The sequence below is a fragment of the Pollicipes pollicipes genome, unplaced genomic scaffold, assembly GCF_011947565.3.
Source record: "Pollicipes pollicipes isolate AB1234 unplaced genomic scaffold, Ppol_2.1 Scaffold_2555;HRSCAF=2994_pilon_pilon_pilon, whole genome shotgun sequence".
Lineage (NCBI taxonomy): Eukaryota > Metazoa > Arthropoda > Thecostraca > Pollicipedomorpha > Pollicipedidae > Pollicipes > Pollicipes pollicipes.
The window spans coordinates 4,832,932-4,855,416 of NW_023596136.1; the positions used below are offsets into that span (position 1 = coordinate 4,832,932).

General features: G+C 49.5%; 2 protein-coding genes across 2 annotated transcripts; both read right to left on the minus strand.

The window, feature by feature from the left end:
• Positions 1 to 3,998: 3,998 nt before the first annotated feature.
• LOC119112157 (uncharacterized) lies at positions 3,999 to 5,356 on the minus strand. The gene is made up of 2 exons (XM_037236210.1): positions 5,160 to 5,356; positions 3,999 to 4,634 (listed from the first exon to the last, which is right to left on the minus strand). The coding sequence occupies exons 1-2, from the start codon at positions 5,264 to 5,266 to the stop codon at positions 4,352 to 4,354; spliced, it is 390 nt and encodes a 129-aa protein (XP_037092105.1). The 5' UTR covers positions 5,267 to 5,356; the 3' UTR covers positions 3,999 to 4,351.
• A 2,678-nt stretch (positions 5,357 to 8,034) lies between these two features.
• Positions 8,035 to 12,310, minus strand: LOC119106176 (serine/threonine-protein kinase VRK1). Its single transcript, XM_037229788.1, has 4 exons — positions 12,106 to 12,310; positions 11,568 to 11,666; positions 10,824 to 11,139; positions 8,035 to 9,008 (listed from the first exon to the last, which is right to left on the minus strand). Exons 1-4 carry the CDS (start codon positions 12,304 to 12,306, stop codon positions 8,656 to 8,658), a joined length of 969 nt encoding a protein of 322 aa, XP_037085683.1. The 5' UTR covers positions 12,307 to 12,310; the 3' UTR covers positions 8,035 to 8,655.
• Positions 12,311 to 22,485: the final 10,175 nt, after the last annotated feature.

The following is a 22,485-nucleotide window of genomic DNA, read 5'->3' on the forward strand; positions in this document are numbered from 1 at the left end:
CGGATGTGGTCAGCATAAGTTCAGTCGAGTTCTGCTCTACCAAAGTTGGGCTTCGATATTGACAATCGGCGAGTCTTCGCGGTAACGTTGTTTTTTTGTGAGCATTTTGCGCGTTGCAGAGAACGGTTTTGTGGAAAGGCAATGCCTGTTATCTGCCATATCGCTTACTTCCCAAAGATGTCACCTGTGACCTAGAAATCAGCCATGAACAGTTGAACTCGGATAAATGCATGCCACCATTAATAACAACGTGGCTGTTGTTTTCATCGGTACCTATACGAACACTTGTCCCACACTTTTTGACGTGAAAACACAGGAAAGCTTGAGTTTCATTTAAAATCCTGTGGTCATCATTGATTAGTTACATGGGGTTACGATTTCCGGGGAATTCATATATTTGAGTTTAAATGAAGCTTTCAGACGGTAAAGAAGCACATCGCCGAGCGCGGCAGAAGATGTCATCATTTAATAACGCGCAATCGCACGCATTTCAGTGGAACTTATGTTGTAGGTTCGTCCGTTACTACTTTGCAATGCTGACGTAGAGAATGCCCACATGAAGTTAGGATATCTTATAACATATGGCATACCTCCGTTTCATATCATTTACGCAGGTACCATACGCGTAACAATTCAACACGTTCAAGGGTGGCCGGCTGATTGCGACGCGCGCGGTAGGGGTGAGGTCGATATGACCCCTAAGATAAAAACGAACAACAGAACCAAAAATGCTAAATTCACAAGGCAGAAAGGCCTGTGTCCGAGCTTCCTTAGTTCAGTGTCAAATTTTGAGATAGACTTGGTCGAAATACCTGTTGACCTTTGGAGCAAGTAAGGTCAAACTCCAGATCGGTATCCGAAATATCGCCAGACCTCATCTCGCTACCACCTTAACCCTAGGCAAAGTAACCCTAACCTAACCCAAAGCATACCCAAGTTTGTTCTAAGCAAAATTCCATTGGTGTCCCTTTCCGGTCTCACCGATTGAAACGGCTGCGCCGTACCGGTCATGAAAAAACTGTTGGTGTGTCATTTTAGGTCAGTGGCCTCCGCTGACCTGTAAAAACAGATATCTCTTGACGTCCTTGTGATCAAAAAACTTGAAGGAGCATCAAAAGCTACTTCTTAAAGCACATCTTTCGTTGAAAACGTTACATAGTTTTGACCTCGGTCCGACCTTCACACTGGCTCAAGTTCAATAGCATTGGTCATGATTTAAACCTCAACTGGCCAATTGTCTAAGAAAGTATCTCAGAGATTTATGGCTTCGTTTAAACGGAGTGTCCGACCTAGGTGCATATTCCTAGAAAACATACCATAGTAGCATACCATTGTAGCATACCATAACATACCATAGTGATCCCAAAAGACTGGTTATGTCGAATAGTAACACTAGGTTGTGCCACTACAGCATCGCCAAGACGGAAAATATATCAATTTTAAGTATTTTTCGAATCCAAATTGCGCTGTCCATGACTTGTGACGGCATTACGCTCATTCCCTACAGTCGCGACGACCGTCGTCATGACAACCATCGTGTGCACCTCTAATGGTGCGAACAAAAGGGCGTTTGTGGTTAGCCCAGCGTATAAGGGCCGGGAAGCGCGTTGGCTGAAGTTTGAACCAGTGCGTCACATGGATCGTGTGCTGCTCTTATTTCCAAATCCGAAGCGCGCCTCGAAGGAAGCCACGGTGGTAAAAGCCGTAGGAAAGCAGCCAAAGCCATAGCATAACGTTTCGTTGAATTTACATGATAGCTTTCTGCTCGCACATCTTTTTGTCTACGTAGTGTTTTAAACTTTCGCAGCTCCTATACACAAACGTTTAGACCCATAATTGTGTTGCAAACACTACGGAACACACCGGCTGGAAAAAGCAAGGCGGATTAATTCTATCTTTTTCATAGTGGTAAGCATGGAGTCAAATGTGATTTCTCCACCATGGTCAGCTGCTCCAAATAGAAATCCTGTGCTATTCAGAATTTCGATGAAACTCACATTGCTGATCAAATCGTACACGAATGATGTAAAAATGAGTGAAAAGTAGAAAGGCAGGATGCTCCCTTCAATCTTACGTTATCGCATCAGCTCGAACGGTTCCACATGAGCCGTCTCCGCTGGTAGTCACGGCCTGACGCGACCATGTAATCTAACTTTCCGCACCTAAAGACCCGTTATGCATCTGTTTGCATGCAATCATATAACAGAACGTAATATTTAGCGAAAAACTAATCAGAACGTTATCTAAATAACAAGTAAATAATTGTACATAACAAATTGTAATTGTAAATAAATAATTGGCGGCACTAAACTTTTGTCGTTGATGTGACCGGGTATTTCCTTTTCCATAGACACGTACGATTTCACATATCGTTGTGCACCCACCAGCGTTAGAATGGTAACGCCGCTCTGGTCATAAACTGTATTGGAGAACCTTCGGAAGGGGGAGTGTCCAACTTGATCTCCGTTCCGATCCGTTTTAATAATAGACATGTGTAAATCCTGTTAATAGCATACGCATTTTTTACGCCATCGTTGCAGTTAGCTCATCTCCATCGCTGTTTTCACAGCACATTTGTAGGTATCCAATGGAAGCAGCTTGCTTTTAGTCTAAATCCCATACAAGTATTGGTCGTTACGAATCTTGATGCCATCGCAAAAGGCTGAGTGTAAAAATGTGGCACGGCGCCGAACTGAGTCGTGTTTTTGGCGTCCCACTCGTATTTAACAGAAAATATTATGTTAAATAAAGCAACACATTTTGCAGGGGGTGGGTAGGACACCGTGACTTAATTCACGGACAAAAAGGAAATCGGAGAAGGGTGCTAACTTGGCCCGCTGGCTTGGCTTCTAAAAACCGGTGGCGAGATCCGTTAATGTAGCCAGATGTTGTGCTCTCCATAGAGACGGATACTTCTGGGATATATCGTGACAAAAAGTTGTAGATGCTCTCAGCACCAAATACGAATGGGAACAACTGGGTGGCTAAACGATGCAGTAATCTCCACACACCTCGGCTCATCAGACAGACAATGGTTCATGAGATTAAAGTGAACAGCTACGCAGCACATGGATGATCTACGCCATTCATGGCTAATCCCCAACCAAATTACAGAAGATCCAGCTCAGCCATTTACACGCAGCTGAGCACATCTCGCAGTTTTTATGTTCTTCGTTCTTTTCATGAAGGAATCCATCGTAAGCAACGTCCTGAAAACTTAAATACCTGCGTCCGTATTTTCAACGGCCTGCATACATTCTGCACTGAAAGGCGGGGGGGGGGGAGGGGACAGCATTGCCTTTGGTGGGCAAATTACAGGTGGGGGAAAAACACAGACTCCAAAGGAATCCCAGTTTCCGCAGGGATACCCATGGACATCAAAACTTGCGTTATCAAAGATGGAGAAAATGTCCGTCTCGGTCGCTGGTGTATTATGCACAACTACAAAATTAACTATCACAGAACAAAAGGAGTTGCAGCACATCATGCATCCACACAACTCCAAAGTGGCATGTCGCAAGGATCTGCACACACCGTAAAAATAAATCTGCATGGCTGTGGCACACACCGATAGAACAGCGAACGCACAAGATACGCGCCCTCACCGCCCCCCCCCCCCCCCCCCCCCCCCTCCAGCGGGGACTGGAGACAGTCACGGGCCGGCACACAGCCGCACGAGTACGGTAATCATCCTGAGCCGCTAAGTTCATTATTCTGACCTGATGCCTCCCGGTGCCATGCGCGGCCGACAGCCGCCGTGGTGCGAACGGCTGCGCGGGGCCGAAGGTCAGTCCCCGGGCTGTTCTCACGTCCTCTGCTGGTCAGCCACGCACGCTCTATCCTCGGAGCGTCGTCTGCCGCCGGCTGACGTCTTGACCACTTGCCACGACCCCCCCCCCCCCCCCCCGACACCAAACACTGCGCAGACACCCAACAGGCAGCACCAATCGCGTCGCGCCGGTACCACACAGCACCGAACCGTGCGCCAGCAGCCTCCACCTTCGCCCCGAGCACTTCCCTCGCGCCACCCGGCCGGCACTTCTCCGTCAGTCACGCCGAAGCTCTCCTATGACATAGCCGGGATATCTCCTCATGTGCAATGAGCGATACACTGAGCTCTGACGGTCTCACTCGCGTCGTTGTGACAACAGCCACATTGCAATGCGCCCGCACGAGCGCTCCCAGTCAGCTCTGCCGTAGTCCGCTGAGACGGCGGTCTTCAGCCGTCCGAGGTGCGCCAGATTTCTCCGGGACGGCGTTCTCCGTCTGGCCGGCCACGGCCGGTACAGCAGCGGTGCGCGGCACGGTTTCTTGCGAGCCCGGCTGAAGCGGGCTACACTGCCGTCAGGCGTCAGGCCGGTCGAGAGCTGTACTGGAGCCCGCTGCGCAGGCGGCGCCCCGCGGCCGGCGGCTCGCTGCGGATGGCTGACCGCGGCTTGGGGCAGGGCAGCGGCGGGCTCCGCCAACGCATGGCCGCGGCCGACTCTACGGGCGGCGCGTGGAAGCTGAGCTCGTCGTCGGTGCCGTCCGGCGAGCGGCGGCGCCGGCCCCGCTGCCGGCTCCGTCGTGTTCGCATCACGTCCGCCATGGCCGGTGTGACCGGCGCCGCAGCGCTGCTCTCCTTCCGGCCGCGGCTGCGACCAAACAGAGTCACGTCAGCAGGGGACGACCAGGCGAGGGGGGGGGGGGACGGCCGACGCGCCGGGAGACGGCCGACGCGCCGGGGAACGGCTAGCACAACACATCGCGCGAACGACGGACACGGGCACGCCGCCGCTTGAACTGAGAGGAGGGAACAGTTCACAAGCCGCGGGTCAAGAGGTGATCAACAGTCAGGTTACCACGCTGAGGCGTGTATATGGTCGGCATAGCCTGCGAGTCAATGCCAAACCAGTTAGCGAAGCACACGTCTGCGTACGCATCAACCCGTTGGCGCACTTCTAGCCGCCGACTATTTCATGATCAGGCAAACCGACGCAAAGGGCAACGCATCATGTGCAACTTGATACATTGAGTTTCCTGCTGAAAGGAGCCACACTTCCATAACAGCTACACCCAAGGCGTGAGCAGCACAGGCGCACCTTACACGCGCCGCCCTGTACACGACCGGACGTCACACAATAGGTCACGCCGCCCGGCCCTCAGCCACACCTCCGCACCTGCTGCTGCAGCTGCGCTTCTTGGCGCGCGCGTCACCCTTTTCTGGCGAGCGAGTCAGCCGTTTCAGGAGAACGGCGCGCATAGCCGGAGTGATATTGTCCTGCATTGTGTATCGGCTCTCAGCCGCGCCGTCGCCGGCGCCGCCGTCCGCGGTCGACTGACGCTGCCATCAAGAGAACAGGCGTCAGTCGGCCAGACGACGGACGAACGGCATCAGATGGCATTCAGACAGAGTCATGGTCGGTGTCGGCAGGGAGCCAGCTGAACAGTCGGCACTGGCGTTAGTCCAGTGAAAGCGTCCACCAATGTACCATACCGTCCAGATCTGGAGCATCAGGCTGTTCATAAGATAAGGACTAGTCAGCTGGTCAACAGGACTGGGCTCACTCACTTTCCACCTCCGGTAAACCTCATAATATATCAAAGTACGAGCGATCCATTCCCCCTCCCCATCTAGGAAGTAACCATACGAACAACAATGAACTATGACCCTTTTCCAACGCGAGCTTCGGCTCACTACGCCATATCGCCATGGCATTAGTACTTCAACGCCAGCGCTGGTCGTGCCAGTCTCCACAGCGCTTACGTCAAGGTAACAACTTACGTCGCTTAGGCGCTTACGTCAAGGTAACAAGGTAACAACAAGGTAACAACGGCAAAAATGGTGCAGCGTAGGGTCCCAGCAAAGGAAAAAGAGCAAACGTAATGAATGGCACCACGGGGGCACGACGCAAGTCTTCATATCTGTAACTATTAAACACAAAGAAGATCGTCGGGTGACATGCCTCGACATTTTTATATTGGAGGAAGATGATCCCACCGCAACCTTCAGCCCGAATCACCCAGCCCCAAGCAGAGGACACACGACAGCAGACTCCCTGCCCCCGCGCCGCGGCGCGTGCCTGGCGAGAGCTGGACGCACCCGGCGCGGCGGCGCTCCGCCTCCTCCACCATCTTGTTGTAGTGCTGCCAGTCGAAGTCGCGCAGCTTGCCGTCGGAGCGGAGCGAGGGCGACGTGGCCTCGGGCTGGTCGTCGGGCGCCGGCGGGCCGCTGTTGCCCGTCACCAGCCGGAGCGGCGCCCGGCCGCGGCGGCCCGGCGGCGCGCCCGCGCGGCCCAAGTTGTTCTCCTGGCCGCCGCCGCTGGCGCAGCCCGGGACAGGTGTTAGTCAGCTGACCGAGGAGATCAGGTCGTAAACACGCTCTCACTCCACCAAGGCGTAAGACGCGTACAATAAGTGGACGTGACGTCATCAGCAGCACAGGACACAAACATGACGTCATTAACAGGGGGGTGGAAAAACGGTAGGTGTATTTCTGGTATCTTGAGCCTATGACACCACAGATAGGGCCCAGCCACACATCCGTGTTCGTAATGTGACGGCGCAGCAGCTGGAACCTCAATGTGACCCCTTCAGACAGGAGCAGGCGCTTATCGCTCCCTTCAACTTCCCGTCATTGCACAAGAGCAACTGTGAACCGTTAGCTCCGTATCCCAAGTATGCGGAGAATTCGGTCGGCGTTCATCTTTTGGTCGCGCAACACGGGCCTAGAGCAAGCTACCTGTAAATGTGAAGTGTTCGCGAAGTTTAGCCGTCTTCAGATCAGACGGGCCGAGCACCAATAACATCCGTGTCATGACGACAGCGCGTCTTGACTCGCTTTGCTTAAGGTATGCTGTACAAGAATACGCCGTGTACTTCTTTATATGCCATGATATCGAGCATTGAAAGTTATTTGCGACATCTACGATTGATTGAGATTTGGTCTCTCTTGCCCTCAATGACCGCAGTACTTAACTCGCTTTGACCGCTCACACACTACGTCCGAAAAAGACGGTAGTCGTGCCCAGCACGCAGCTTTCAGGCCTCGTCGTGTTTGGCAGTGCTGTTGGTACTCGTTATGACCATGGAAGAAACTCTTCTGAGCATGGTACAAAAATAACCGAAACGCGTCGTTTCGCCACGCGTCCACTGCTTTTGCAGACGCCACTCGTTTTCCAACATCGTATCCGGTCCATTTTCCGCTGTCGTGCTTGCTCACAATACCAACCAGCACATAAGGCAGCAAAACCATACAAAAATCTAACATTCTCTCAACATTTTGATGCCGTTTCCAGAGCACGCATCCTAGCTGAAATGCCCGCGCTGCAATTTGTTTCCATGCCCGTTGTGTCTACACACATACGTTTGCACGATTCACTGCGTCATGACATGACAAATTTTCATATTTATATCCACAATGGAGTACGCACGCGGGGGACGACTTACAAGAACAACCCGACCCATTCTTACTCGATTTACAACATTACCAGAGTGGTTCACTCACTCACAGACTCACTCACCACACCCAAATCTCTCTCTCTCTCTCTCTCTCTCTCTTCTTCTCTCTCTCTCTCTCCTCTCCCTCTCCCTCTCTTCTCTCTCTCTCTCTCTCTCTTCTCCTCTCCTTCTCCCTCTCTCCTCCTTTCTCCCTCTCCCTCTCCCTCTCCCTCTCCCATACCTCCTCCCCTCTCCCTCTCCCCCTCTCTCTCTCCCTTCTCCCTCTCCCCCTCTCTCTTATTCCTCTCTCTCTCTCCCTCCTCCCTCTCCTCCCTCCCCCCATTCTCCTATCTCCTCTCCATCTCACTCTCCCTCTCCCTCTCCCTCTCTCTCTCTCTCTCTCTCTCTCTCTCTCTCTCCCTCTCTCACCTGCTGCGGGTTGGGTTGGGGGCGGGCTGGCCGTTTTGGCGGCCGGCTCTTGGCCTGCGACTTGAGCCGGAGGCGGGGTCGGCGGCCGGCGGTGACGTGGCCTGCGCACGACAAAACGGACGATACGATCAGAGCGCGGCCGTGGACCGGCAACGCCAATCACGCGGGACGGTCACTCACCCGAGACACGCGCCGGCCGGGCGGCCAGTCCCCGCTCCTCCTGCAACACCGGCCATCGTCAGGTGAGGAGGGTCGGGGGGCGATCGGTGTACAGTGTGACGGGGGTAGGGACAACGGACGACGAGCAGCGCCGCTCGAGGTGATTCCGACCATCGGAGGAAAGAGAGAAAGAGAGGGGCGTGCGGCGGCGACGGTGCTCATCGTCTGAGCGTCTTGGGTCGTCTCACGCTCGAGGTACTTCGGCTACATTACGGAAACAACACATGTCCGGATAAGCGTATATTTCATGTCGTCGCAGCCGATATCACAGCGGCAGATATCACACAACGCAACGCAGCACGACAGCACGCAAAGCCGCAAAATCCACGCATCGAACTTTCGTTCCCCAGCTTCATTGAGACCTCAGTCGAACTTCGGTTTCCAACGAAGGCAGGGCAATGGCAAACATCGCAGTCACCTGGTGCTAATTTATCCTGAGTAGAAATCACAATGTCGTAGTTACACAACGGCATCATGTCGGCATACCGCCTTCACTCGGGAGCCTCAATACAGAGCGGCTCGACCGGATCGAAAGCGGCTGATTCACACGAGTGATGTGGGGCGGGTCAGCGCTGACGTCGTCAGGGGTCACGCGCGGCGTGGCGCTCTCGCCGGCCCCAGCAACGGGCGGCGACGGCCACGGTGCTGGCCGCCGTCGCCTGGCGCGGCCACCTCCGACCCTCCAGTGACGGCTGACCTTTGCGCAAGGTTCCGCACGCTGTGAGAGGTTACGTCGTCAACGGTTAGTCGGTGGCAGCGCGTCCAGCGAGAACGCCCGGCGCACCCCCGGGACCTCACCTGGACGGCGGCAGAGAACCGCAGCCGGCTGGGAGAGCCGAGCGTGCGCAGGCCGGCCCGCAGCAGGCCTCGCAGCGATTCGTAGTCCGGGTCGGTCTCGAACTCTAGAGCAGCCACTGACTCCAGGAAGTGCTGGATCGCATCTGGCGCATACCGTCATCCGTATTAGTGTCGCAAATATTTCATGAGCTGCCCCGGACGGAGCCTCATAATCAGATGCAGTAAAGAGCTTTGTTAGAATATTTAGCACGCTATTTTACTACGTCAAAATCGTTGTAACACAACAATCAGCCGAAAGTGAAATCTGATAACCACTTCAACCAGTACATGATCACCTGCATTCAAACAAACGGACAGACCGGCAGACGGACTGATAATATTGTTGCGCTTCGCACATCACTGCAACAAATACGAACACAGACCATCAAGAAAAACAGACGCACAACCTGTGAATGGAAGCAACAAAGCTCGTGCACCAACATCAGTTGTTTTCTTTTCCAACTCATTGATTTCCAAGGGTACACCTGCTTGTCTGCGCGCATTTCTCTCGCTGGCCGCCGAGCAGACGGCTGCACGGCCTGCCGTCAAATTTGCGCAGAGGGAAGGCTCGACCGTTTAAAACTTCGAGCCCAGCCATGACAGATGTTCAGTTATGATGACCACATGATGTAGCTCAAGATAGACGTCGGCTGATAATGCGGCTGGATGGAGCAGCCCTGACGGCTCTGTTTTGTGCTGGTATGTGAATTTCGACAATCGAGGGACTCGAAATGTTTTTAAGGTGACGACTGAGAGGGACTGTGAACGGCCGACAAAACCTGTTAACCCCTATGTTTCGAGCCTATGACACTGCGCGACACCAAAACCTTAGTCAATCGCTGAGCCAAGGGCAATGGTCTATCGCTCGTAGACCATGGTGACCTTAAGTCAGTTGAATCTGAGGACGGGGGTCGTAAGCAAAGCGACTTTTGTCGGTTAGGGACGTTTTGGTGACCTTGGACGCGGCCAAGGTCATAACGTCCCGGCAAAATAGGTTTCTGGCCATCGCGCACGGATTGATAAAAGTTTTGCGCCATAGGCTCAAAGCATAAGGCTGTCCACAACCAATTTTTCTGGTCTCGGGCATTTTTGCTGACCTTTGACCCGACCCGAGGTCACCAACTTCTGAAAAGTATAGGTTACGGGTGAGTGTGCCGGCAAGAAATGCCACGTAAATCCACACCCATCCCATAGCGGTGTCAGCCACAATAGTGTGGAAGAGCGGTGCGGTGTCAGCCACAGAGTGCGGAAGAGGGGGATGATTATAATTTGGGCTTTGTAGCATGCCGACTACCGTATGGCCATATGGTCAAGCATGCTTCAAATGCAACAGGAATACCTTCTGGTATATGTCGAAGAAACGAGCTGTACAAAGACAAGCCGTACAAAATGTCCGAAAAACCCCAGCGACGGTAGCAGCGACAGCACAGCGTTTCTACATGCAGGGGACTGCCGAATGGTACACGCATGCTCATGTACTGCTCATGAAACCTATCAGAGCATCCTGTACATCATTGCGACGGTATTGATGTTATGTGGCTGGAGATGGGCTACGCTGTGGCCACCACGCCACCCCTTGACGCAGCCACGTAAGCGAGAACCGAAACTGATATTAAATGACTACTGACGCACGCGATTTGTATGAGGCGTCCTCGGTGCGTGGAGTAGCGTTGCAAGGACGGTAAACACCCTGCAAGTGCTAACCGAGACCCAGTGTCTGTTGCTAAGACACAAGTCAACGTAACATCACGGGCGGCGGCGCTGCCTGCGCCAGCGACGTCGCCTCTCTGCGCAGCGTTACGTGCCGACCCTGCTTACCTTGCCCGCCCGGTTCGACATTTCTAAGACAACACAAGCAAACATTCTGTACGCGTCTGGACGCGCGCCGCCCCATCCACGGCCGCTCCAGCGTCCCCTACCGGCGCCGGCTGGTCGTCCGTCCGGGAAGCACGCCAGCATGAGCGCCGGCACGTCCTGCATCAGCCGGTTCTTGTAGCGCGCCACGGCGTCGGCGTGCTGCAGGTGGTCCTGCCAGGGCAGCCGGCCGCACGCCCACTGCAGCAGGTTGTAGCCGAGGATCTCGAGGTCGCCGCGCCGCGAGTGGGCGCCGATGTGGGCGTCGCGGCTGGTGAACTCGATGGTGCCGTTGTGCGCCTTGCGCAGGTCCGGCCTGTACGGCTTGTGCTGACCGTCCAGCGCGTACCGACACGCCAGACCAAAGTCGACCAAGAACACCTGCCGCGAGCAGCGCAACCAGTCGGTTTGAACGGGCTCACAAGGACTGGTCACAAAATGACGGGACAGAGACGGTGCCGAAAAGTGGCATACCACGACCACCGAAACTCTTTGTTGTAGGTCAAGCAGACTGCATGGACTGTTTTTAAAAAAGTCCTTAAATTATACATGCTAAGTTTCAAAACATAAGTTCATCTAATTTTATAAACCAACAAGTTTCAACAAAATCATTTCATTTTGAGTATCAACCACACCATAACTTAATACATCCTACATCATATGGCCATCACCGACAAGTCATGCTTTGGATTGCAATGAAAACATTCAGGCGGCTAAATAAAGCCTAACATGTCCAACAGCCATCGCCCCATAAACACAGCTCAGTTCGTCCGATCCGCTGAGCCGCGGGACCAGCGTGAATCCTGTACCTGGTTCTCAGTCCCCTTCTTGTAGCCCAGCAGCAGGTTCTGTGCTTTGATGTCTGCGTGAATGTACTCCCGACTGTGCACGTACTCCAGCGTGTCCAGCTGAAATAGTAAGGACAAAAATACAGCGCCGGGAGACGGAAGAAGCAAACATGGCACTGACCGCAGCAGAACAAAACCAGCTCCTGGAGGTAGACAAACTGTTCACTCATGGCTACAGTACCCGCAGGCGGCCAATCTGTTGTTCTTATGCCCTGCTTTACCTAAGGACAACAGTCTGTCGTCATTACGGCGTGAGTGGGACGGCATTACGTCTTTGAAGAAGCTGCGCACTTACAATGCAGTCTAAGGACACATCGCCTTCAGGCAGGGGCAAAGTACGACAGGCAACTTATCCTACGCATGACTTGACGAGCGCGTACCACACGAGCTTTGAGTGATGTGGCAGAACCTAGCACACACAGTCACCAATAAGACAAAACTTTCCCCATACGCAGGTGGGGCGAGGGCGAGACTGGCCTGGGCATGTCAGACAACGCACCACCTGCACGCCGATCAGGAGGACTGTGGCCATGGGGAACCGGGCGCCGTTCTTGTTGAGCAGCTTCTGCAGGTCGGTGCCGAAGCGGTCGATGACCATGAAGCGGTAGCGCTGGCCGCCGTACTCCACCGAGCCGCTCGCCACGAAGCGCGGCATGCCCAGCCTCTTCAGGCCCTGCTGGCGCCTCCAGGCGTCGATCATGTCAGCGCGCGCACACGGTGGTAAGCAGTGCATCTCCGAGAAGAGCGGCCCGTTCGAGTGCGGCTCCACCTTGACCACATGGCCGCGTCGGCCGGCCCACCGGGGCCGCCGTCGTCGCGGTCGGCGCAGTAGATCTCGCCGAAGCCGCCGATGCCGATGGAGCGGCCGAGCCGCCAGCGCCGTTGGGTGACGTCGGTCAGCGTCAGGCCGGGCGGCAGCCGCACCGGCACGCGGTGGCCGTTCGTCGCCCTCTGGGGAGCGGCCGCGGCGCGGGACCGGCGCGGAGCCATCTCGGCGCCCCTGCCGGGTCGGTGCACAGTCACGGCACGGTCAGGGCGGCGTACAGCGTGCATAACCGGCTGCAGGCGCTTGGATGCGTGTGATTACGTTCACACACTCGTGCAGTCATTACAGAGCACTGGCGCAACCTTCCACGTTTCTTTCACTGCATACTGACCTAAACATAGATTTCAGGCACCAAAGCAAAACCAATAAGGTCGGTGGGTTATGAGTGATTCAACGCCCTGACAGTATTGTAGCATCGAAGGCGTGAGGTCACACTAAATGTTGGGCATGTGGGTCAGCGCTGGCGTTATGTGATTCAAGAGGACACGTTTCAGTGGCATGTGAAGTGAGAAATAAACTACCTTGAAGCTCGGTTTTACTGAAGATCTGATTTATTTTAGTGAATAAGGTCCCAATATGTGCACGAGAGTCCCTTCGAGTCAACCAATATGCAATCAGATATTTAATGGTCTCAAGCATTCATTTCTGTGGATGCATACTTTTCCAAGAACTTGTGCAGTGCAAAGATGGTGAAGGAGCCCACCCACATGTCGTCAGGCAATATTTACAGAAATGTAGTCATTGCAAAGACCCACTGGACACTCGGCCCATCTCTTGGACATATTGCTTGCAGGCACTGCTAATGGGCAGGTTAGCTAAGGCCATAAGATAACGCTCAAAATGTGGGCAAGTGTGGCATTATTGCGGCGGCCCTGAACACGCCTACATGTTTCAGTAATTCTTATCGCCACCTTTGGGAGCAGCACCTTTGACAACCTAGCGGTCGCAGCTGGGGTCGAAAAATCCCGAGTGCAACTGGATTAAAGGGATTGGTTTGTGTGATATTTTGAAGTCAAATAACCATCCTGAAGATCATTTGGTGCAGAGCACAGCCCTGCCTTTCTTACGAACTAAACCTTTCCAGTTTCTATGCTAAACGTCCACCATTTCGGAAGACTTTCAAGGTCACCCAAGCATCCATAATGCCGTAGTAACGCTCTCCAAATGTTGCTATTCCGCTGGCCAGAAGAAATCAAGACAACAAAAGTTCAGTTGTTCATATCTGGAGTTTGTGTGTACCATTTCCACATAAAACGGCCGCCAATTGCTTCTCGAACAATGTTGTACAAGGTACGAAGACACAATAAATCAACTATGCATTGAGAAACACATATACTCAACAGAAACTGTTTTGTCTAGAACAGGTTTTCCCAGTGAAATCTTTACTAATAGTTATAAGTGGGCTCATTTCATCATACCTGATGCTTGCTCTAAAAGTTACACAGTTTAATATATCCAAGCAAGCACCAAATATAATAAAACAACCTCACTTATAACTATTAACATAATTTTAAGTGGAGAAGACAGCTCTAGACAGCACAATCACTGTTTTGAGCGAATATGCTCCTCATTACATCATCATTTGATCACATTGTTTCAACCCATAAACAACCCACGATCAGCAAGACACCTCTCGACGAGTTAAAGCACTATAAGAGATTTAGCACACCCACTCAGGTGGCAGCGTCGTACGGCCAGTTTGGTGGCTCCACTGACGTCATAAAAACGTCCCAGGACACAGTCAGACAATAATGTATTGAGGAGCATATTGACTCTCATTAGTGAAACTGTGTTGTCTTCGAAGTCTTTGCACTTCAATGGATACCAGGAGTTGCAAGTGATCTTTCCTCATCACATTGGACACTTGTCTTGATATCTTCAACTGGGGGACATTCTATTCAAAGGGAGTGCATTTAGTCAAATTGGGCTTTTTAAGCATGCAATTATTCCCACCCGTGATTTATGGGGTGGGAACATAGAGCCAAGGATTTACATTAGTAGGGGCCCCTGAACAAACAAGGACCACCAGTCTGCCAAGGGCCCTGGTGTTAACCAGAGGCCCACTGTGCCTAACAAAAGGTTCAGTGCTGGCAAACTGCCCTGAGTTGTCCAAGGACAGTGTTTAAGGGAGCCTGAATGAGATAAGGCTGGAAAGTGAAAACAGGTTTGGTGGACATATCTGCATGAATGTTAACAGCTTTTCAGTTTTTCAAGGCCTTTTATATTAGACACATGTGTGTGAGGTTTTATGACTGCAATCTGGTTGCATGTGATCATATATACCTCTAAATTTGTACATTGCTATATGCTAAGCTACATAAGGATGTGGGCAGCCAATTGCTCATGTTGGGTACTCAACCCCAGAAAATACACCAGGAAAATGTATACTGGAAAGCTTAACTATATGAGTTCTGAAGACTGTTCTGAAGACTGTTCTGGCCAGCTACTGCCAACCATCTTTGTCTTTGAGGTGGTGATGCTGTCCTTACAATGCATAAACAACACTGTTGCAGACTTACAATGTAGTTAGGGAGATATCATTCACTGAATTTTAAAAGAGTGAGATGGTAAGACAATGACATTTTCTAATCACCATTGGTGCCCTATGGTCCTATGTTCTGCTGGTTAGGCCATTCTTTGCTGATAGAGGATTTGCTTTCATAACAGGGTATGAGTCTGAAAAATTGCTGATTGGTGAAACCTAATGGAGCCCCAGTGACTCATGGTTAGACATCACGACACAAAGACATAAGGCCAACAAAGTGCTGTAGGGGCCAATTGGGACCACCTACCTCAGGTTCCATACACAACCTTGACACTAATCTTACCATCTGACTTGCCTGAATTTAGCTTTAAATGGGACCCTCAAGCCCACAGAACTTGCCCAATAATTTGTAAATGTTGCTAGGGAAGGACTTTCTATAACCTTATTCCATAGTCTATTCCAATGGTTTACCACTCTTTGACTAAATAACACCTGCCTCTTCATAGCAGTGTGGGAAAAACCTCCGTTTTCTGGTGGATGTGACACCAGGAAATGTTGTACTCCAGGCTCTTGACTGGTAAGAATGACAATTTTTGTACTCCAGACAAACACTGCAGTCGCCCCACAAAGCAGACACCATTGCAAATGTATGAGCCTGAGTATAAGTACCAAGGCAGACAGTTTTGCTTTCTTGATAGCCAGGAGGGTGCATGAACTTTGCCTTCATAAAGTGAGTTATAACTTTTATCTGATTTCCAGGGACCAAACATATGGAGCACCAAGAAATGGAGACAAGCATCTGCAATCCTGCAGGAGCTGGCCAATCCAGGGTGTTCATGTTAATGTCCTTCATCATTGTATTACATGGGTTAGATGCACTTGTACAAGCCTATGCAACTCCTGAATGGTGATGACAACTCATGTGAGTTACTTCTGTGGGAATGAAATAAACTGAAATATGAAATGTGCTTGTTTTAAGTACCTACCGCTGCCACATACCTTGCATGTCATTACCTGTGGGGAAAATATTTGGCGCACCTGAGTAAGTAAGAAGACCGCATTCTCCACGACGCACACCCCCACCGATACCTTTCAAGAACCGCACAAACATATCACGGCTCTGGCTCCCACCATCGCCTCCCGTACCCGAAACCAGCGGCAGCCCAGCCTCCTGCAACTGACGAGTGCATTTTCGAGCAGTGAAGGTCCGCGTCGCAACAGACACCTAATATTCGTTCGACCAGAAAACCACTAGCAGCACCAAAATCACCGCTGGCACATCTTTTTCAACTAGGTCATTCAAAGACTCGCCGAGCAAGAAGTCCAGCATGCCAACTATGCTCTTAACTTACCTCATATTAAGATAACATGTTAGCGATTTTACCAAAGGACGTGCATCTTGCAAACAGTTTGGTGGGAAAATTCCAAAGATTGCAGCATTGCACATCCTTTTCAAAGTGCTTGTTTCATTCCTGTTCCTGCCATACCAGCCACCAATCACCATCCAACTTGCAATTAAACTCAAAATCATAGCATTCAAACACACCACATATCGGCACTTTTGAGATAGAATCATGACATTAAATGACACCCAAATATCACGTTTGTGGGTGGCACTTTTGGTGGTAACGGCTTCTTTTGGGTTCTTAAATGTCATCGGGAATTACGTTCCCAAAATGGGAGTTTGTGGCATGCAGCATTCCAAAACTTATTACTATTGTATAAATGATAGTAAGTCAACCACTTTTTCAGAAATCGGTAGGTGCCGGTCTTTGAAGATTCGAGGATATCTTACTTATTTAACAAGGGTATCATGTCTCCAGGCTCAACCAGTACCTATACTTGTAAGATAGAGATGGTCCATAACCCGGTGGGAAAAAATCGCAGTACTTGGTTGCCCTTCTCGCAATGGGGCCTATAGGGAGACCCGGGGAGAACAAGCCGGAGTACAAGCCGGAGAACAGCAAGTTTTTAGCAAAGTTGGCCAAATTTAATTAAAAAATTGACGTGTTTTGGTATCGTCCAGATACGGGCCTTCCTCAGAGGGTGTTGAAATGGCATGATATGCCTTAGAATGAAAAATATCTATAGATTTGTAGTACAGGTCCTGCATTATCTCGGCGTTGTCTTGCGCCACCAGAAGATAATATATATTTGTAGGTGGAAAATAGCAACTTTAAATGCATGACTGAAAAGCTCTATGATTTTTCTACCACAAACTTAACAATTTGTGTTGCTGCAACTGCATAAATGTTTTTTCTTAGACTATTCATCACAGCCTGTCATTTCAGGACCGACCCGTGGTACTTGTACTTGGTTGCCCATTGACGAGTGCTAGAATGCCATCACAATGTCTGTGAATGCGCCAGAACTCCTGTGCATGGTTTGGTTGTTTGTCTTGATGTGGTGGGAGTGAGGAGGGTGGAAGGTGAGTGAAGATGCTTGGGATTATGTGCATCGTAGCTGCGAGTTTGAGGTATTCAGTGAGACAAAGTGGAATTGGTTGTCTTCAATTTTCACACAGCATGTATCCACACTTCTAAAATTACTTGGGATTTAGTTTTGGACCGCTATTAAGTCATTCCAAAAAAGGTAAATAAATACCGGGGGACTGATCTATAAATGTTTACCACTGCAGGCTGGTGCAGAATCACCTTGGTATAACCTGCTCTACCTACAGCATGGTGGGTAGGTACATAGGTACTAAGGTATCTATATACAACATACATGCTAGGCTTGGGTTTCCCATGTGGGATCAAATATGAGGCTGGCCTCTTTTCAGCTTGTGGTTATAATTGCTGTAACCTGACAGGAGGCAATGCTGCCATGTTCCTTGCTGTCAGGCATAAGGTCTTGCAGTGACAGTATTAAAATTGTCCCTACATAAGATCATAGGGAACTTGGAGAAGAGGAGAGGGATAACTGGAGGTGCAGGAAGAGAGGAGGAGCAGAAGTGGAGGAGGAGTGGAAGGAGAAAAGTGACAGAAAGAGAAGGTGAGGAACTGAAAGAGGAGAAGAGCAGAAAGAGAAGGATAGGAAGAGGGACACTTTTGGTATGTTTATATTAATTATGTAAAGGCCAAAAGGACAACATGTTAGTGATGTCACATACATAAGGCTTTCATAGACAGTTGCATCTGCCTAAGACTCATTAAAAAACCAGGGTGTGATGCACAGTGGTTGTCTGCAACTTAGTTTGTCAGTAAGCAGAGGATGCACCTGATTTATCATTTTGATATTGTGTAAGTTTGCATGTAGATAGGTAATGATAAGTAACTGAGCTTTGTATGATGCACCTGTGAATGCATATGTATAAAGCTTTGTTGTTAACCTCTCAACTGTATATTTCTTATTAACATGTACCATTAAGCAATCTTTGCATGTATAGGTGAGCTAGTAGCACTACAGAGATATGGATGGGATCAGTGTGGCACCCTCACTCACAAGAAGTGCTCTGTTCCACAGAAATGCAAAATTGCATGCTGACACTAATTTTTGCCAGAAAAACATTGGGAAAATGTTGACCCATTAAAGGCAGTATGTGATGTACTCTAAGCAAGGCCCATTGTGCAGACACTCATTCCACATTAGACAGGCCTTTGCTTGCAGGCAAGTTTGTACTCCGACCACAACAATTTTTGTACTCCGCCACCAGCAAAAAAACTAAATTTCCCACCCTGCTTCATAGTTCTTATAAAAACTGGTTTCTTCTAAGTCTCAGTCTAATTTTGAGTACCCATTTCAAGGCAACCTTGTCTATCCCTTTCATGACCTTGAATACCTCAATCCAATCCTCTCTAAGTATATGCTACTTAAGTGAGTATTTCCAGTATAAGTGCAACCTACTTACTGCACTACACTTTGTCTTTATTTCCGTTCTGGCTGCGCTAGCCTGCAAAAGGTGGCACCAGTTGGCAAGATCTTTGGGGCAGGTGAGATTTTGCCCCAAATGAGGCATCCAGCTTAGCTGCTCAGGGCAAAACTAATACTTTAATGTTTGCACAGTGTCTCCATGACATTCCTGATTACCTTATTTGCTTGCACCTACTGACTACTAATTCCCCTGCTACTCTGCTTTAGATCAGTCAGAATTACATTGAATTTGCCATCAAACATGTAGCATTACATTCTTATTATTCCTAAATTAACACCACTTAAAAATAGCCAAGCATGTTGAAATGTGAAAGACAAATATGATGGTTTCTGAGCCAACATGCTTCTGCTGGCAGCTCATTTGATGTAGAGTTGTCAACAGCTGAATGATTTGTTAAGTGTAAGCAGCAAAAGACAGCATAAACAAAATGTTTGATGCTTGCCAAACATATTTCATCAGAAAGCTTAAAGTTAAGAAGTGGATCTCTAGCTATAAGGAAAGATACTATACATATATATATATATATATATATATATATATATATATATGAAGTCACATATGGGGCTGGACAGGATATCATTGCAATAGACAAACTGCAATAGACAAGCAACAGAAGGTGAAAAACTTGACTTTTTGACCATCACTGTCCCTGGATAGCACCTTATTAGATTTCGTGAAAGGAGGGATTTGAGGAAATATTGTCATTTATGCTTTTTTCATGCACTGTGATGCACTTTCAGGCTACACCCAACTTTGCCCATATTTAACACCTGACCCAAGGTACCATAAGTCAGCCAAAAGTAATGTGACCAACCCTCACTTGGCACCCCTGGCTAACAATTTAAAAACCTTCAATGCAAAGGTCTGCCTCAATCCTATACCTGTGTTTCCCAGGTTGGGTGTTCTTTGTATCATGGCTGAAAAAACATTCAATGAAGCTGTTTACTTTCAGCAAGGTTTGTTGGAGGAAAACAATGATTTCCATTGCGGTCTTTATCTTATTTCATAAAAAGGGTAAAAAACTTAGCTCACACAACCCAAATACAATACCTACAAATGATACCAATTCGGCGCGTATACTATAAGCTCTTAAACCGCCTTTACGTCCGTGCACGGGTGCAAACTTGGGACCAAGAAGCCAGCAGTCAAAAGAAACATTGCAAGCATGAGTTACATCGGCATACAACTTCAAGTGGTGAAAGAGAGGGCAACAGAAAGGTAAGCTGATTGCAACGAAAATTAACCGCACCAGCGCACGACTTTCTAACCTCACCTGCTCAAGCTCGCAATGCCAAGACGTCTGTCTGCATTCTTGAAGTGATCAATGCCAAATACCCAAAATAAGCAAAGATTCCATCTAGCATTGCGCACAAACAAATCAGTTAATCACAGCCGAACCGGAACACAAACACTCACACCGTGCCAACCCCGATGCAATTACACCCAAACCCAAGGCCGTATCAGAGAGCGGCAAAGTTGCCCGGTGATTTCCGAATTTCCTTCGTTTATGCTTGCTATGACGTCACTGATGCTAACATTTAAATACGTGACGAGCCGCTGGGCGCCATACGTGGTGCTACGGGACAACCAGAACATCGAAATATCCATACAGTCCCAGTGATCGAAACAGCTATGTTCCATTCATAGGCTCACTGCCACTGGAAAGAGATAATGACGCCGCATGTTCCGCACGCTGCTGGTGAAGTGTTCCGCGTTTGTATGGGGTTTTGAACAGAAATAGCCATCTTGAAGATCGTTCAGTACAGTTCACAGCCCTGCCTTCTTCATAACTGAAACAACATAATTTTCAATAAGCGAAGCCGGCCTCATTGCCGCAGCGGAAGATGTGCCTTGGACGAGAGGTGACGCTTCTGTGGCCGATCATCCGAGGACAAGTGACAGGAAATCTCAGCGGTCGACTTGCCATTTGTCTGCTTGAGCTGAGTAAAACCCATTAGCCAGTCATCACTATGTGACACTTGGCACCATGCTCAGACCGACATAACACATCTTTAACCTCAGCTGGGCGCCGACTCAAGGCGTCTGCAGCTACGTTCTACGCACCCAGCGTGAAAACTACGTCAAATTGAAAGCTGCCAAGTGTGTCCCACTACCTCGTCAACTTTCCTGGTGGATTTTAGAATTCGGAAGCCACTGAAGGATGTTGTGATCCGTCCTGAGCCGAAACCTCCCTCCCTCCTCCCAAAGTGTGCAAACTTCGGGGTCAAGATAACGCAAGTGAGCACCTCTTTCTTTCTGATTTAATAATCTTGATGTGTCTTTTGACGAGCGATGACTTCTGAAAACCACAGAACACTCCTACTGTTCTGCCCCTGGAGAAGGATAGTGCCAATTCCGCCATCACAGACCTCACGGTCTTAACACGCTCCCGGGTCGCCAGCTGGATATCCTTCATTCGGGTGGGGGGGGGGGGGGGAAGGCAATTGGAGCCCCCCCCCCGAGGTCTCGGGAACTTAAAAAAGCTAGAGACACCAAATTTACAGGGTGTGTTGACCTGCACGTAAACTCACTTAGGTCAAAGTTTGAGGTCCCTAGGTCATGACCTTCGGGTCAAATAGGGTCAAACAAATCGAAATTCCAGGTTGGTCTCCAAAGTGCCCTCCCCGAAAATAGATAACTGTTTGTAAGCAAAAGATCGTAAGCTCATTTTAGGTCGGTGACCTTGTTTGACCTCTTGAAGTTAATGGTGAACAAAATCATACAAGACCGCTCTTAGTTTTGCATTGGGATAAGCGACAAATTTTGCGCTAGGCAGTATGTTTCTAAAACAAAATGTTGACCTGGGTCATTTTAGGTCAATGACCTACTCTAACCTCAAGAAAGTCCATGGAAGATGCATAATGCAGCTCTTGCTATCAATAAATTCGGAGTGAGCACCAGAAACTATCCCGTACAGCAAGACCTAAAGTAATAAGACAGGTTGGTTTTGACCTTGCTCTGACCTTCATATCTGACCTTAGGTAGGGGAAAACGGGGCAAAATGAGGCACCCGGGTAAAACCGGCACCCCGCGATTTCGGCTGTTAGAGGTGGCGCCATCGGAAATCAATGGTTTAAACTAAAGCTTCTCTGACAGGGGGACGGAAATGACGTGCACCGGGCCTTTCTGTCGGCGGCCGTCGTTGGAGGACGTGAGTTTTCGCCTTCAATTTGTTGTTATTATTTTTATGGTGATTTGAACGTTTTTTATTCCACGAGTATAATGAATCGTGAATTCAAAGGCGCTGCGCTTTGATGGTGTATGCATGCAGATTCCTTGTGAGCAATTGTGAATTTTTCGGGCCAGTTTTCGTTGCGTGTCGAATCATGTTGTGTCGTTTGTGTCCATGGGGCGGAATGGTTGGGGTAAAATGGGCACTCGGGATAAAATAGGACACAAAAGGTCCCGTTTTGCCCCTTCTGAAATATGACTATCGCAAGGAAAGTTTGGCTTCAATAAGCCATGAACACAATGTTTCAATGGTAGTAGCAAGCACATGAGTAGAGCCCGAAACAAGTGAATCGATCCCGTTCCAGTTCTACAATTAAATAGTGATCGAACTACTGCGTCAAGCTGGGAATGTGTGGCCTTGCGATTTGTTGTTTATAATTCATTAGAGGTGCGCTTGTAATAGCTCTACATTTATCGATCATTTTAGGCCTAATTTATTGTAATTATGTTGTTTAATAAAGCT

Bases quoted from the DNA above. Each gene is read 5' to 3' on its own strand.
- LOC119106176 (XM_037229788.1), bottom strand. From the start codon at position 12,306: ATGATCGACGCCTGGAGGCGCCAGCAGGGCCTGAAGAGGCTGGGCATG. The intron at 11,140-11,567 runs GTACAGGATTCA...TGCTCGCGGCAG, and splicing joins AGAAGGGGACTGAGAACCAG to GTGTTCTTGGTCGACTTTGG. The intron at 9,009-10,823 runs GTAGGGGACGCT...GGTATGCGCCAG, and splicing joins CGGACGACCAGCCGGCGCCG to ATGCGATCCAGCACTTCCTG.
- LOC119112157 (XM_037236210.1), bottom strand. From the start codon at position 5,266: ATGCAGGACAATATCACTCCGGCTATGCGCGCCGTTCTCCTGAAACGG. The intron at 4,635-5,159 runs GTGCGGAGGTGT...GTTTGGTCGCAG, and splicing joins AAGCGCAGCTGCAGCAGCAG to CCGCGGCCGGAAGGAGAGCA.